General features: G+C 38.8%; 1 protein-coding gene across 3 annotated transcripts in view; it reads right to left on the bottom strand.

Moving 5' to 3' along the window:
• Window positions 1–18273, bottom strand: part of wdr33 (WD repeat domain 33) — a 104090-nt gene that overhangs the window by 36371 nt on the left and 49446 nt on the right. The window contains exon 8 of one of the 3 annotated variants that reach the window (XM_043701767.1): window positions 11914–12870. The exons of 1 other annotated variant lie outside the window; for it this stretch is intronic. In XM_043701767.1, the coding sequence (XP_043557702.1) occupies window positions 12854–12870 (17 nt within the window). In that variant the 3' untranslated portion in view covers window positions 11914–12853. Of the gene's footprint in view, window positions 1–11913; window positions 12871–15047; window positions 16062–18273 lie in introns of those variants that run through there. One more of the 3 variants, XM_043701766.1, reaches the window with a different exon arrangement.

The raw sequence follows: 18273 nt of genomic DNA on the forward strand, positions 1-18273 counted from the left end.
GTGTAAATGGATCAAAATATACTGGTGCAGAGGTTAAGGGTGAACTAACATGTTTGTCTTCTAATATTCTAAGATTTTAAACATTCCACTGCTATCAGGCACTCAAAAAATGATACTTGCCAGATATTTAGCAGGAAATGGGATATCAATTAGCACTCAGCAGACATTAATAAACTGACCTAGTAACCTACGTGTCTACTTTAATAAGCCAGTTGAAATTCTAAAATGGCAAATGTAGATTTGAATTTAGTTCATTAAATACACCTAGAATTTAAAAGCTAGTATTGGTAAAGGCGATCTGATTTTTATAAAAGCCCACTTGTTCACCGATGTCCTTTGGGGGAAAAAACTTGGGCCCTGACCTGGTCTGGCCAGAAAGCCGTAGGTCTGAAGTCAATTAAATTTACTCTCAATTGCCCTCAAACAGCCTAGCAAGTTACTCAGTTGTATCAGATTACCATTTTTAAAAAAATTCAAAAAGGTGGCTCAACATCACATTCGTAGGGGCAATTAGGGATGTGTATCAATTCTGGCTTCATTTGCAACAGTCATAAAGAATAAAGAATAGGGAAATATCTCACCAGTGTGCTCTTTTTAAAGAACACAGCTGTAAGTAAACTAGAAAAGCTGGAATTCATAACTTGTAAAAATTGTCAGCTTGTTGCTGACAATATAGAAACCATCTCTACTTTGCTGTCTATCTTTTTAAGGTGATAGTTTTCAGCAGGAAGATGACCAGTCTGCCTTGCTGGAGGAAGACATTTGACTCTTTCAGTCTGTCTCGAGTGCCACACTGAGAATCTGAGAAGCTCCACGTCACATTCAATTTCCCCTGCTGTGGCAATAGATGCTGCCTATAAATGGATGTCTAGAAATGTTCAGAGGGGGAAAAAAAATGCTGCAACTGCATTATCCACTGATCTTATAAATGCTGGCCAAGAGGGGAAACAGAAGCCAGACAGGCAAATACATTCATCTTCTATCCTCTCTTCTTTTCAGAATATAGGCCTAGTTCTACAGCACTATTACTCCAATGGCTACAGTAAAATCTAGGAAACAGCACATGCTGGATTGTGGCCATGAGATATGGTTAATCTGTAGACTAGGCAAATGTATCAGCTGAAAATTATCTTAACCATCAAACCGCTAAGTCCATGTTTGAAAGGGAGACTTTTCCCACTGAGGACATCTGCACTCTAAAAGAGGGTTGGAAGATCCCAATAAAAGCTTCTCCAAAATGACAAGGATGCTCCTATAAGATTATCCTGGAGAGGGGACCTACAGGTTACCATCAATTCAATACAGATCTGTTCATTAAGTATACAGAAGCTACCTAATGGTCTCAGATTAATGTGCTAAAATTATTTTGTACAAACTCCTAAAAATACAAACTCCAGGAAAGGAAATCAACAGCGATGAAGAGTGGAGGGCGTGGTAATGGGCAAGTATTTAGTCACATTCTAATTAATTAGTTATCTCACAGCATCTTCAATGGTTCAATGAACATGGTGCAAAGAACAGTGCAGGAGGGCAAGCAAAATGCATCACCAGACTAATCTAAAAATAAGATGCCAACCTGGTGAAGCTGTAAGACAGGACTACATGACAAACAGCAGAAGCTGCATGTGATAGAGATAGAATCAAATCCTCCCACAACCAACTATTCAAATCTAAGCTCTGCAGTCCTATCACATTAGCTGTGAATGGTGGCAGACAATTAAACACGTAATAGTAATGGAAGTGAGGGGAAGAGGGGGTTGGTCCCAAAAAGATCCCCATCATCAATAAAGAGAGAGCCCAGCTCATCAGTGCAAAATACAAAGCTGGAGCCTTTGCAAACATCTTCATACAGAAATGCATCGAATTACAGAACCAACCATCTCAATGTCCTCCTAGGGTCCACAGGACCACAGATGCCAGTCTTTTTTTTCGATGCACTCCACATAGAGTCATAGAGATGTACAACAAGGAAACAGACCCTTCAATCTAACCTGTCCATGCTGACCAGATATCCCAACCCAATCTAGTCCCACCTGCCATCACCCGGCCCATATCCCTCCAAACCCTTCCTATTCATATACCCATCCAAATGCCTCTTAAATGTTGCAATTGTACCAGCCTCCACCAACCTCCACCACTTCCTCTGGCAGCTCATTCCATACATGTACCACCCTCTGGGTATCAGTCCCAGGATATTGCTGCAGGAATTCTTCAAGACATGTTCTCATCAGTCTGTGCAAAGATATCATTACACATCTCCAGAACAGGTGGGACTTGAACACAGGCTTTCTAGCCCAAGAGTAGGCCCATAGTTTTTCAGGGTAGTATCCAAGGCTCAATCATCTTCAGTGCTTCATCAATGACATTCCCTCTATAAGTCAGAGTGGCGATATTTGATGAGGACTGAAAAACGTTCAGCACCATTCACAACTCATGTACTGACGTAGTCCATATATGTAGACGTCAATAACAGCCAGGTGCGTGGCAAGAATATTTGAACCATACAGATGGCAGGCTGTGGACACCTCCAACTAAAGAGTATTTAACCATCTCACCACGACATTCGATGGCATTACCATTGCTGAAACCCCCAGCATCAACATCATTTACAAGGCAAGAGTGTGATAGAATACTTTTTGTTTGTCCGGATGAGTGCAGCTCCAACAACACTCAATATGCTCAACACTGCCCAGCAACTCTCTTTACTGGCTTTATCCACCACCTTCCACAGTCACTCCCTCCACCACTGACACACAGTGGCAACAATGTGTACCATGTACAAGATACACTGCAACAACTCAACAAAGATCATTCAATAGCCCCTTTTAAACCTACATTTTTCACTTAGACAAACAAAGGCAGCAGGCATGTGAGAACCCACCATCTGCAAGTTCCTTCCAAGCCATTCCCTGGACTTGTGCTCCTGAGGGCCAAGTTAATAATCTGGGAACGTGTTAGATGGTAAAGTTTAAATTCAATTAATGAATCAGGAATTGAAATCTAGCCTTAATGATGTGACCATTACAACTATTATCAACTGTAAAAACCCAATCAGTTCATGAGTGTCCTTTAGAGAAGGAAATCTATTGTCCTTTCTTAGTCTGGCCTACATGTGAATCCAGACCCATAGCAATGGGATAACGATATCTAGATTGCTATTCCTGCACGGTCAGCTGGCTCAAAATTCTGGAGTTCTGTTCCTAACAGGACTGGAGATACACCCACCCCTCATGGACTACAGCAGTTCAAGAAAGTGGCTCAACAATAACTCGCAGGCAATCAGGGCTGGCCAACAAATGTCAGCCAAGCCAGCAGTGTCCACATCCCATGAATGAATTAAAAAAATGTTCTTGGTTGATCTATGTTCCAAGACTGTTTCAAGACGAAAGCATATAGTAAGTTAAGTGGTAGTTTGCATCTGGTAATGTTAAAATGTCGCAGTGAAATTTTGTCCACTGCCAGGACAACAATGTACTTACATCAGAGTGCAGAGATGATGTAATCAATGATAATCAACAATTGGCTTGGAAAACAAAGCGAATGATAATAAATGGGAAAGGCTCTGACAGTAATAACACCGACCCAAAGAGGCCTACAGCGATTTTCTCTGTATTGAATTTTGCATAAGTGATATGAAGACTATTTCCAATATATTTCAACATGGAGACTGCCAAATACTCATTGTACCAATGTCCTGATGGAATCATGGACAGGGAAAAATCAGGGTAATCAACCATAAAAGGGGAGGCAATGCTCCATGTAGGATCAGTAATTGCGGATTTTCCTCATTTTTTTTCTTTCTGGTAGGATAGGGATTTGAGGAGTTGGGTAGGAGAAACATTGTCAGACTTGCCTTGTGGTTGCATGGAGTTTATGAAAAAGTAAGGTTTCAGTGGTCTGTAACCCAAGTATGATTGTTGATCAAATGGCATTTTTTCACTTCATGCTCGCTCTATATGTCTTGGAATTATGGACTAATATTTTGTTTGAATCTGGGTGCGAAATGTTATCGTTAAAACAACCACCTTTCATCTGAAGTTCGGGCAACTGATCAACCATTTCAGGAAAGTTCAGCTCGCCTCCATGCATGTTTGGCAAATCTCCCTGCTGCAGTTCTATTTGCTTTATCAGATTTCCACCCTCATATGAAACACATTCTTAAAAGGGCTACTGAACTCTACATACATGACTGCTATTGAAACCTTGTTTAGAGAATCACACTTAGACTAAAGTCTATGTCTTGTTGAGTGTAGCTATTACAAAAGGGCTAAAACATGAGGAGTCACCTCAGTTGGCTAAACGCCGTGTGTCAATGGAAGAACATAATCCCATTAAGTTTGTAAATTTCCATGCATACTTTGGGTAAAAGAAATGTTTATAACATGCTGAGAAACTTGACAGAAGAAACTTACGCTGCAACTGATCTTTAACACAAAGCAACTATGAAAGAAACTCTCGAAAACTTTGAATGTGCTGCCACAAATTGAGTTCCTGACAAACAGTACTCAGGTTAGGTTCCAGGACAAGGTAGGAACTGTCAAAACCAACTGCTATGGCATGGTTTTATTAAAAGGTGTCTCAAATTCTTCTCCCTATTTGGTTAATAGCCAACAATTTTGAATTGGAGATGGAAAAAGTAAGCAATAAAATGATGTGCACAGAGGTCAGCAACACATGGGTTGCACAGGTCAAAACTCCCAGCCTGAGTACATACACTGAGGCACAGTTACATTTTTTACTTGATTGTTCATCCAGTTTATGCTGTAAGCTGTACAGGACCTTGATAAGGCCACATTTGGAGTACTGTGTGCAGTTCTGGTCGCCTCACTTTAGGAAAGATGTGGAAGCTTTGGAGAGGGTGCAGAGGAGATTTACCAGGATGTTGCCTGGAATGGAGAATAGGTCGTACGAGGATAGGTTGAGAGTGCTAGGCCTTTTCTCAATGGAACGGCGAAGGATGAGGGGTGACTTGATAGAGGTTTATAAGATGATCAGGGGAATAGATAGAGTAGACAGTCAGAGACTTTTTCCCCGGGTACAACAGAGTGTTACAAGGAGACATAAACTTAAGGTGAAGGGTGGAAGGTATAGGGGGGATGTCAGGGGTAGGTTCTTTACCCCGAGAGTGGTGGGGGCATGGAATGCGCTGCCTGTGGGAGTGGCAGAGTCAGAATCATTGGTGACCTTTAAGCGGCAATTGGATAGGTACATGGATAGGTGCTTAAGCTAGGACAAATGTTCGGCACAACATTGTGGGCCGAAGGGCCTGTTCTGTGCTGTATTGTTCTATATTCTATGTTCTTTGGTAGTTGAACCAAGCTGCAAAGCTTTGGCAAATACAAAGAAGCAGAAATGAAATGTTACTGTTCTGGTCTTGGTTGAAGAAAGGGCAATCACAAGAAAACACATTCCTTGACTCACAATTAAAAGATCAGTGTGGGTTACTTAATAAAGAAAAGTGAAGTCCATTGTTTGATGGGAAACAGTTTTCATGGGCTATTGATTTCAAATTAACATTAGCCAAGGTACAATTGGTAGCACTGTAGGCTGAGTCAGAACATTATGGGTTCACTCCTCACACAAACTTGAACATAACATAGGCCAGCATTTTAATGCAGCACTGACAGTGTTGCATCATTGGGCATGCCACATTTTGGATGAGTGATTAAACCAGGACCACATCTATTCATATCCCATAGCACTATTTGAAGAGCAAGGGAGTTATTAGAGTGTCCTGGCCAATATTAATCTATTAAACAATACCTAAGTACAATCAGAATCATACTGTATAGTAGCTCCATTATTTTTGAGCTGACTCTTAATTAGTCCTGTGTTGATGCTATTGCCCATGACCCTGTAAATGTTCCCTTTACATGTGTATATCCAAGTTACAACTAAAGTTGTTTTCACTGCCCTTTCAAGCATAACAGCTCATTGTATAATATAGAATTCTCATTTCCACTCTGGTTCTTTTGCCAACTCTCTCAAATCTTTGTACTCTGCTTCCAAATTATTCTCACAACAAAACAAAAATCTCACTGTACCTTCTACTGTTACAGCAAATTAAATATTACACTTTGTCATGTCAAAGTAAGTTCTTCCTCTTTGGTAAAATCCATTTGCACCACTGTGAGGATCTTGACATTCACCCGAAACTGTGCTGTGTAGAAATGGGCACAATACCCGAGCCAAGGTTCAGCCAGTGTTTCACACTCTGCCTCTACTTTAGAAGTATATGAGATCATTGGCTTTCAAAAAAAATCCAGTCATTTACAGAAAAGTTCCAGAGAGTAAGTCCTTAAGTTATGAAGGTAAGACTGGAGTAAGTTAGAATTGAGGCCCTAGGAGAAAAGAAGGCTGAGAGGAAATGGTCTGGATAGCGTAGATGTGGAGAAACTATTCCCACTGTGAAAAAAATGGAGAATGAGTGGGCACAGATTTAATAGGTAAAAGCAGCAAAAGGAACAGGAGGAAAAACATTTTCATACATTGAGTAGCTAGGATCTGGATTGCAATGCCCGAATGCATGGTAGAGGCCAGTTCAATTGCAGCAAAGTAGAATTAGAATGTTGTCTAAAAGGAACAATGTGCACGGTTACAGGGAGAAGATGCGAAATATTCATTTGGTACAATTCAATCGGCTGTATCGATTCTGAGATTAATTTGCTGCTCTTTGCAAAATCCTATGTGCAAAATGTCTGCTATTTCCCCTCTGATAATTGTGACTACATTTCAAAAGTACTCGATTTGCATTATAACTTCGTGAGGCAGTGAGGGCTGTTCTCCAAATGTAGGTGCTTAGCTTAACGGAATGAAAAGCTCTGTGTTTTATCAACCCTAAGTACAGTGAATGTGGACAATCCTGAAATCCAATTTCTAGTCAATGCAAATTGCATAACTCCCACTTTGATACTGCACTACCAGAGTAGATCGTGCAGAGAACATATCCATCACTGATGTACCAGAATGCTCTTCTGTAATTACAGTTAAAAAGAATACTTAGCTTGACTACATTTCCATGTGTAACCCTGTAAATGCTTGAACCAAGAAAACAGGATTTTTTAAATTCCCATGGTAATACTTCACTTTGATAAGCATGGAACTTATTTTACAATCAAAGCTGCCCAAAAAAGGAATAGATCTTGAATTAAAACACCAATAAGCTTCTCTACTAACCTCTACACACATAGATACATAAATAAGTCAGTGAAAGACATTGTACAGTTAAAATTTTGTCATTATCTAAAATCTACAATATTACAATATGATTCCCAGAAATAAGTTCTATTTCAAGGTAATTCTTCATGGCACACATATTTGATCCAGATAGTTGCAACATTGGTGTGGTATAATTTTAGTCACGTGTGAATATTGACTATTCTTTGCAGTACACAAATAATTGGAGATGGGTTCTGAACAGAATACTTGCAAGCATACGCAAAAAGGTAGGAAGTCCAAATAAAAATGGCAAGTTAAAATCTGATTACATGATTGAGAAGAAAGTTCTGCACAAAATAGTCAACTTAATAATTTACTTGGATTCCATCCAAAGAAAACAGGAAACATTTAAAAGCATGTTTATCAAATCATTAAGCTTGGTAGCTAATGTCGGGGAATGTATTCTCTGTTGTTGTGTGGAGCATATCAGAATGTGAAACGCCAGAGAATACGTACACACTCCCAAGATCTGACGTAAATGTTAAGAAATCGGTTTGGGCCTTCTACAGTTATAAAATTGTTAGGTCAGTATTTAACATCACTTTTCCCAAATTACACTTCACCTCACATACAGTTGTATTTTAGTTTATTTTCTCATCAGCAATATATATTATGCTGTTAATTTATCATGGTCCGAAGTTCCAAAGGTCTACAGCATTATACTGGCACAGATTATTTGGGGTGTGAATAGAATTGTATTATTCCTGAGAAGAGATGTCCAAAATTGTTCTTATCTCTAGTTGCAATCAATCCAAAATTTGAAGTTGCTTTCAAACATTTTGGTATGCTTTCCTTTATTGGTCAGAGTATTGAGTACAAGAGTTGGAAGGTCATGTTGCGGCGGTACAGGACATTGGTTAGGCCACTGTTGGAATATTGCATGCAATTCTGGTCTCCTTCCTATCGGAAAGATGTTGTGAAACTTGAAAGGGTTCAGAAAAGATTTACAAGGATGTTGCCAGAGTTGGAGGATTTGAGCTATAGGGAGAGGCTGGACCTTTTTTCCCCTGGAGCGCGAAGGCTGAGGGGTGACATTATAGAGGTTTACAAAATCATGAGGGGCATGGATAGGGTAAACAGGCAAAGTCTTTTCCCTGGAGTCGGAGAGTCCAGAACTAGAGGGTATAGGTTTAGGGAGAGAGAGGAAAGATATAAAAGAGACCTAAGGGACAACGTTTTCACACAGAGGGTAATACGTGTATGGAATGAGCTGCCAGAGGAAGTGGTGGAGACTGGTACAATTGCAACATTTAAGAGGTATCTGGATGGGTATATGTGTAGGAAGGGTTTGGAGGGATATGGGCCGGGTGCTGGCAGGTGGGACTAGATTGGGTTGGGATATCTGGTCAGCATGGACGGGTTAGATCAAAGGGTCTGTTTCCATGCTGCACATCTCTATGACTCTATATCAGTGTTAAGAGTTAGATTTTTCTCAGAAAGTGCAGAATTTAATTTCTTTAAAAATGTAGGCATGAGCTCTGAAATTGAAGAAAAGAACTCTAATGTAATCTCAATTTTCTGTCATTGCACAGGTGAGTGAGGAAAGGGGGATAATGTTTTTCTTCCAACTAGGACATTTACAACCTGTAAGCACAAAGTTTGACACATGAATACTGAGATATACTGAGAATATGGAGTTTTAGGTGGAATCCAGTCTTGTCACTATGAATGTTGGGGAGTGTATATTGTCACCAAAGGATGGCTTCATCACCTTGGATGTTAAAAGTCTATAAAAGCAGTGAGAAAAATCCAGTAGCTCAGGGCTAAATCCACAACATTGCTCATGAAAGAGGGTGGCAGAGGCTAGTAACAACCATTGTTATATATTTTAAAAATTGACTGAATCTGGAAGCAATGAAAGGAAGGCACAGTAAAAATAACATGGTGACTAACATTCACCTTTTCAAGGTGGTGAGGATTTACTTCCACACTGAATGATTGTTCTTTTGCTGTGTTGTGACTAATCTCTCTGTCACTACTGAAACAGGAACAGGCATCGGAAATTCTGAAAGATCAAAGCTCAGAATCATCTTTTTTTAAAAAAAAAGACACTGTGACTAAGTCATAAGACCTGAACTAATTGGAAACAGACTAGTCAATACCATCCAAGGATGGCAAACTATTGCCAAGAGGAGTAAACCAGCAAGGAAACTTGCTTTATACTATCAGTAAATGTAAGTGGTACATAGTCAATAAAACTATTGTCTGTTATTATTTTACAGTCTGCTTAGGAAAGTAGAAGAAAAACATTAGAAATGTTCTAGGTTTAAAGTGAACAAGTGCTTTTACAGTTTAAGACAAGACATAAAAGGAGGCCCTTCAGCCCATCCAGTCACTCTGCCATTCAATGAGATCATGGTTGATCGGATAATCTCAACTCTACTTCCTGCCTTTGTCCTATAGCCACTAATTCCCTTAATGAAGAGAAATCTACCTCAGCCTTGATTATACTTATTCACAAGCATCAATAACCCTCTGTAGGGAAGAATTCCACAGATTCATTACCTCAGAGAAGAAACTCCTCCTTCTCTCCATTTTACATATGCAACCCGTTATTCTGAGATTACGCCCTAGATTCTCACTCCACCCACCCTGTTAAATCTCCACAAGAATGAGGCAGTGGTGGCATAATGGTAATGACACTGGACTGTAATCCAGACGGTCAAGCTAATGTGTGAGCACATAGGTTCAAATCCTACTTGACGGATGGTGAAATTTGAATTTCAACAAAATCTGAAGTTAGAAGAGAGCTTTATGGCCACCACGCATCTACTGTGATTGTTTATTCTACATTATTCAGAACTGGTTTCCTGAACAGAATTGCGTTAAATCCAGCCTGACCACAGGAAGGCACTGTAGAGTGCTGGCCAGGTAGGTAGGAATTTGTTCTAATTAATTCCCAGCTGACAGGCTTTGCCTGGGGGAAACAAACAAGGCTCAGAGTCAAGAATCACAAAGTTTCAAAATCTTGGAAAGATTATGGATTCATTAAAAATCTAGTAGACAGCAATGCAAAACAGTCAACTGGATATGCAGAGAGCAGCTGGGTCACTGCAACCTGTGGATCATTTTCATTTCAGTCAGAAAGGCAATAAGAGAAATTTCACACTATTACTTACACTGGATATAAAAGGTTCCTGAATACATAGAAAGGCAGTTAACATGAATGTACAGTTAACATGAATGTACAGTTAACATGAATGTACAGTTAACATGAATGGTCAAAATAACAGGTCAGTTGAAAAAACAGCTCCAAAATTAAAGTAATGCTGCCCCCTAGTGCCAATCTGCATTCATTACTAAAATTGAATATTTTTTTTCTGCTAATACTGTCATCCTGATGACAAAGCCTTGGTGAGACAGAGTTCATAAGTTCTCTGGTAACTTGGTTGCCGTCACATAAGAATTGCAAAAGAGACTAACCAGCCAAGGAGAGAATCACAATGGAGCTTAAATAACATCCACATAACCAACCACAGTGATTAAAAACAAACTTGATTTGCTTTTTCACAGACAAAGGAGATAGGCCAATTGTAGACCCCATCTTCCACATGGATGAGGTTAGCTAATTCAACATGGTTTGGGACCTGAATCTAGGAACTTTACCAATCTGAACTTTAGATACTCACTGAATAAACTCACTAAACATTCTCATTTATGTTGTCACCAAATATTATCTGAATATCTTGAAGTCAATGCTTCAAATAATGAACTTGCAAAACTAATAATAGTCCAGTTAAATTGAATCCCCATGTCCCCATAGTTAGCTACAGTAATATAAACTAATTATTCAAAAGTAGCATCTCATTGAATCACAACTGTGCTCTTCCTTCCAAATTATCTGGTCACACTAATATTACACAAAATGAAAGCTGGGGGACTTCCACATGGTGACAGCTGAACCAGCTATGCTGACCATAGTGTAAGATGCATGTTTTCAATAGTGTGCAAAAAGCAGCAGGTAGCTAGAGTTCAACAAAGACATCAGCAGCAACAATGCCACACTGTCCTCAGTAAGCTGCATAAAGAGTTATAAAGGTCAAGCTGCAGTGATCTGGTAGGTACTACACATAGGAAAAGCACTTCCGTGATGGTTAAATGGATAAATGTATCAACAGCATGAAACAAAGTCATACAGACTAACAAGGTTACAGGTTGCAAACCTATATCAGGAAGGAATGTAGAAATGTCATTGGAGGAGAAGGAAAAATCTGTAACTCATCATTATTCAGTATTTGCCCCATCCTGAAAAGTACAAGTGCATATAAATCAGACAAGGATATCAAAGAGGGTAGTTCTAACTTAACCAGAGTTGGATGCCCTTCCAGTTCTTAGTTGCTCATGTGAAAACTGGTCACACACTGCAGATGTTCATGGAACTAATATTCTAATGGAAATCACAATCTTCTGAATACAAGGGGGAAAAGGAGAACATTTGTGAGATGTACAAATATCATTCGTTACCATGTTGATAAAAGTACATGTATAACAGAGATATTCAGCACATGGCTTCAGCTACAATCACAAGTGAAACTGAATAAATAACTCAAACAGGATATGAAAGAATTAATCAAATATCACTCCTTGATCATTGTGTTTTCTAATTCCAATCACAATATATCTCAGTTGGAAATCTTAAGAGTTTCTGAACTTGGACTGTAAATTCCAACAAACTTTTGTCTTTACTATCGATGTCCTTCTGATCAGCTCAATGGTTAACTATTTGTGTCTCCACAAACTGCTATTATATGTTACACACTTATTCAACATTTGTAAATAAGATAATTGGTGGGCTCATCAACTGATTAAGCATTAAATCTAATTGGTATACAGATTGTTTGATTAGTAATTGGGTATAAGCATAAATATTAACTGTAGATACTGAAAAGTGAACAAATGTACTAGAAATGTGAAGCTAGGATTTAGTTATTTTATTGTGCTTAGCAGCATCAGTTGTCAGTGTTTGATATTTTTCTTCGCTCAGCAACTGTCATGGTGGTGGCTACGGAGGGATAAGGATTATGTTTATAGGCCAGTTGCAATCTTATTCTTTTGCACATTCATCAGTGTCAGTAAGGTTGTACCATGAAATTTGAAATTTTTAGAATACATACTGTAGAACTGAAAGATTCTCATGGAGTAAACCATGCTTAAGTTCATTTGTGTACATGTTACAGGCTACACACCATTTCCAACATTTGTCTTCACAAAAATGGATTGGTAGCTGCTCTTAAACATGTAATCATCTGTGTATTATATTTCGCTTTGTTTATGTTGTTAAACAGAAGAACTAACATTGGATTCCAGGCCACGATACAGAGTTTAAAGAATAGGCATCTATTAAGTGGATGTTAAAGTGATGTCACAATAATATTAATCCCATTATATGATGCTGACATTCAGGATAATGTTAACATGGGGTTTCCCTTCAATCACCACTAACTGTCCTTCTTCTTGAATCTTTGTATGTTTTGAAAGCCTTCCCTTCACTTGTGCTCGTCTGTGTATTTCTGCAAGTGACATGGACGGATATAAACAGCTGCACAAAGCAGGTCTTTCATCTTCCTTCTCTCAGCACACATCCTTGAAGAACTTGAGAGCTTTTCAATTTTTGTCACATTGTAGCAGAAAAAAGTCATAAAAAAGCACGAGCTAAAAAACAAGAACCAAAAGCATCAGACTTCGTGAACAGGGAATGTAAAAAGCCATACATACATCACTACTATTAATGTACTGAATAACCTCCTCTGAACTGTAACAATTCTGTTAACAAAATTTTTTTATAGACAGTCAGTCTCAGTTCCCTGTGTAAGGAATGCTATAAGGAGTGGTTGGAAAATTGATATAATTCACTCCATTCAGTTGTTGGGTAAAGGCGAGAGGGAGAAGGTCTGCGCAGCAGAGAGAGAAAGAAAGAGAGAGAGATGTAATGTGGTTATAATTAGATCAAATTTGCATACATTCAACCCAAACTATCTTCTGGACGAAGAGTTCCTTCTGACTTGCCAAGTCCATGATCGAATATCATTGTCAACATCATAGTTGAAATATATTCACTTCCAAATCTGTGGTTCCTTCTTTTATAGTCTACAACCCTTCACATATTGGATTCAGACTAAACAATATAAGTTCACCCCATTAAGAAATAGTTGCTGTGACTCAGTAAAAATTGTACTCTGAGCAGAATACTGATTACAAGCAGCTGAATGTGAAATTTATCTTCGTCATTTCAGCAATCTTTATTTTAATAGGTTAGAGATCTTTGTAAAGCACAAAAATCTCTGGTGGAAAAACTGAAGCACAGTTGTATTTCATAAGAAATTGAGAGAAGATAGATGGAGCTCAAGACAATCACTATCTAAAATCGGTTTTGTACCAAAAATGTACGATTTGTAGAATATGTTTATCCTTCATTTCAAATGTAATCAGTGGTAATGGCCCAAATTTTGTGGTCACTCTTTTTTCTGACATAGCAATTCACCAGTGACCTCAAAGCGCACTTTCTACTAAGGTTCAAAAATGTGTAACATTTCAAGGGTTTTTACAATAACATAGGGATGGAAGTTCTCAAATGATTTTCCATTGACTGTAGTCTGAGATTGCCTCTATAGAAAGGGACAAAACTGATTTTTGGTTCCTTAATGCATACTAACGGATTTCAACACCACCCTTTGACTTCAAGAACTGGATTTAAATTTTGCTAAGATTTGTGTTCCCTGGTGAGTCCACAATATAAGCTTACTTTCAGGATTCTGATCATTCATGCAAGTGCTGAATGTTGACAGAGGTCTAGAGATGAGTTTAGATAAAAACCAGAATAGCCCAATTATAAGTTGCTGCGACTGACTCAGACACTACCATTGGAAACAAAGGCGAAAATTAAACGTCCTTGCTTGCAGCCTTGTAGGTGAGGTACAGTGAATGTGGAGAGACTTGAGCATAATTATTTTCACTGATCAGCAAATGACAAACTGGAATAAGATAAATTTGTAAATACAACCTGCATGGTCATGGTAGAAGTCAGGTCACATCCTAAGTACTGAAAAACTATGGAAAAAAACACTTGGGACAGTTTTATCACAGTTGAAGATGTTTAGACCAACTAGCTTCATGAGACTGAAGTGGAGACTTTATTTTAAATAATAAGCTTTGAATCATATACAACTGGCTAACTGTCCTACACTATATACAGAACAGGTCAGACAAAATTCAGAATATGCATTCAAACAAAACAGGAACTACTATTCTTAAAAACTTGCTGTGCTTGTTCTGCTATCAGTCACTTACGAAATGAAGCAAAGAAAATCTTTATTCTGTATGCTTTTAAAAATAACTGTGAGAAATAACTTCAAATCTATTTTACATCCCGATAGTATTTCCATTTTAGTCGAGGTTGTAGCAGTTTAATATCAGTGCAAAAGTTGGTACAAGGTGAAATGTTTCCATCAGCACTATTGAGAGCACACTGACAATATGTGGCACATCAAGCCACATAGTTAAGTGCAACTGTGTCTCTGTCACAAGAATTTGCCTTAATACCAAGCTTAGACATTGTCAGTTAACACAGGATCATGCTGTGGACCTTTATCCACTGGTTACCTGGATGAAGACAACCTAGCTGCTAATGCATCAGTGTGGGGTTGATATGGGCTTAAGCTCACCATCAACATATACCTTCATAACACTTAAACCCTATTACATTACTGAAAAAAGTTTTTAAAATATAAACAAAAATATAGCATTGTCAAAATCACTGAAGTTTCATTTTCAGAACTTTACAACTTAAAATGTGCACAGCAGAAACTCCCAAGCTGTGGTACTTGAACCCCTTGGGCATCTGGAGGGTGGGTTGGGTACAGCACAGAAACTCTACTAGTGGATTCTATTTAATAATTTTATTTGTGAAAACACAAACATATGCAGACAATGATGCACAACGCCCTCTACCTCTAATGGCAGTACAATATAATGTGGTGTCATGTATTGAGAAACTACCCAGTACCCCTGAGCCCAGAACTAAGGCAGGTTTCCTTTTGTACTAGAATGATATCAGCTGGGGTGCACAGTGAAAAGTGAAGCTGACCAAAAGTAGGTCGTGTGAAGAAGAGAACATAAAGGAGTGATGACTCAAACTATCTTCTCATTAGTTTCAGGATTTGGTTCTCCCTTGGGGAATTCACAAATATCATTACCACTTCAAACATTATGTGCTTGTGCTCATAATAAATAATCTCATCTGCCATATTAATAGCGAATAGGTATAAACTGCTATTCTTCATATTATATATGGGTGTTATAATTTGTACATTGTTTGGGCATTGAAACAGTGAACATATTAACCTTGCTTGTGAGTAGGGGGTTACACAAGTAGCTGGCAGTTCTGAGGCAGGGTACATTATAAGTACATGCTTGGGAAGTTTGGTTGTACAAGATGGAAAGCTGAACATTTCTCCCCAAACAAATGTACTGCATGGTGTGATATAAAGCCATAATCCAGGCTCAGAGCTAATTGATAAAAATACAGGGTAACACATTAACAATATTCCTGGGATTATTCTGAATGAGATGGGGACAGAACTTTCATATCAGCTCTCTTTAATTCATAATACTCTTGCCTCTGCATTAAATGATTGTGGATTTCAGCTCTGCATCAAGGTTTTACAGCATGATCTAACATCGAGAATATTACATTACTTGAGGTGCTGTTGTTTAATTAGGTCATAGGAAGGTGCTATATTAATGCAAGCATCAATTCAATCAGGGGTGTGATTTCGGATCGCTATCCAGTCAATGCCTGCCTCACCATCACCATATCCCAAATCCAGAAATGTACAATGCAATATCTGGGAAAGAACAAGAGACGCAGCTTACTGATATTCAACAGGACTGCTCATTCTACTATTCAGCGAGACGGTTAACATGGGTAGATATGGTGAACTCCAACATAATGCTGCGTTCATGAGAAAGGTATCTTCAGATACAAAATCATGCTGGTAAAAAATTACTCCTATCAAGGAGGTTGGGTTAGATATACATATAACTGCAGTCTTTGAATCCTTCCCTAAAATCTGTCAGACACCAATCAATTAACAATAGATTTCTCAGTTTACAAAAGATTTAGTGATGGCTAAAGCAGACCATACCATCACTTATTAAACCTGAATACATTCCAACTTTGTACTGTTTACTTTCTGATTCATGATATATGCATTGAAAATTTTAAATACGGCATTCAATGGATCAAAGCCTTTACTTCGAACAAAAAAGAACATTCAGAAAATGATATTTGAAATGTTTACTTCTTTCTGTAAACACCCTCACCGAGTACTCTTGGCATACAAGTATTACAGACTAACAATGAAATAATATTGAAGGCAACCAGCCCTGTGCGACATACGCACCTCCATTTGATACAGGACATAGCCAACCCATAAAATGACCTCCCATCTGTTCAGACATGGACACAAGTGGTTAAATGCCAGCTGTGATTTAGTGTTAGCACTCTTATCCAAGTCAGAAGGTTGTGGGTTCAGGTCCCATTCAGAGTACAAGCATGGTGTCCAGACTAGAACTCGAGTGCAACATTAAGAGAATGCTGCATTGTTGAAGATGTCGTTTGCAGATCAGATGGTAAACCAACATTCCCATCTTCCCTTTCAGGTGAATGTAACAGGTATATTAAGATTCCACAGAAGGGGAAAGCAGTGCTTCCCACGTCCTGCCAACATTTATCCCTCAAACAACTAAAAACAGATGACCTGATTATTATCACCTCCCAATTTGTGGGAGCTTGCTGTATATAAATTGACTGCTGGGTTTTCCACATGTCAACAGTGGCCATACTTCAAGAACTTTGAAGTACTAAACAAAATAAAAACGAAAGAACTGCGGATGCTGGACAGCAGAAATAAAAGCAGAAATTTATGGAGAAACTCAGCAGGTCTGGCATCTATGGAGAGAAAACAAAGTTAAGATTTCGGGTCCAGAGACCCTTGTTCAGCCTGGATTCAAAATGTTACCTCTGTAATCATGCCACAGATGCCGCCAGACCTGCTGAGCTTCTCCACCAATTTCTGTTTTTGTTACTTCAAAGTGATGTGTGATATTCTGAAAGGTGTTGTAGAAATGCAAGTCTTCATTTGAAGTCTCAGATTATTGAATCAAACTTGGTACAGAAGTAAAACACACTGACAGTTAACAGCAGATATTCACATTAAAACTTCCAGATTGCAGACTATATTTTATAGAACTCTGGCATTTCTTACAACTAAGTAGTTGGAACTGTTCAGGAAATTGCAAATTGCATGTACATGTAATGATAAAATCATAGAGACGTACAGCACGGAATCAGATCCTTCAGTCCAACTCATCCATGCTAACCAGATATCCCAACCTAATCTAGTCCCAGTTGCCAGCATTTGGTCCATATCCCTCCAACCCTTCCTATTCATATACCCATCCAAATGCCTCTTAAATGTTGTAATTGTACCAGCCTCCACCACTTCCTCTGGCAGCTCATTCCATACACGCACCACCCTCTGAGTGAAAAGGTTGCCCCTTAGGTCCCTTTCATATCTTTCCCCTCTCACCCTAAACCTATGCCCTCTAGTTCTGGACTCCCCCCTACTCTGGGGAAAAGACTTTGTTTATTTATCCTATCCATGCCCCTCGTGATTTTATAAACCTCTATGAAGTCACCCCTCAGCCTTCAACGCTCCAGGGAAAACAGTCCCAGCCTATTCAGCCTCTCCCTATAGCTCAAATCCTCCAACCCTGGCAACATTCTTGTAAATCTTTTCTGAACCCTTTCAAGTTTCACAACAACAAGAATTGCACACAATATTCCAAAATGGCCTAACCAACATCATGTACAGCCGCAACATGACCTCCCAGATCCTATACTCAATGTTCTGACCAATAAAGGAAAGCATACCAAACGCCTTCTTCACTATCCTATTAACTGCTACTCTACATTCAAGGAGCTATGAACCTGCACTTAGCAATACTCCCTAGGACCTTACCGTTAAATGTGCAAGTCCTGCTAAGATTTGCTTT

This window comes from Chiloscyllium plagiosum, chromosome 13 (assembly GCF_004010195.1).
Source record: "Chiloscyllium plagiosum isolate BGI_BamShark_2017 chromosome 13, ASM401019v2, whole genome shotgun sequence".
In the NCBI taxonomy this organism is placed as follows: domain Eukaryota; kingdom Metazoa; phylum Chordata; class Chondrichthyes; order Orectolobiformes; family Hemiscylliidae; genus Chiloscyllium; species Chiloscyllium plagiosum.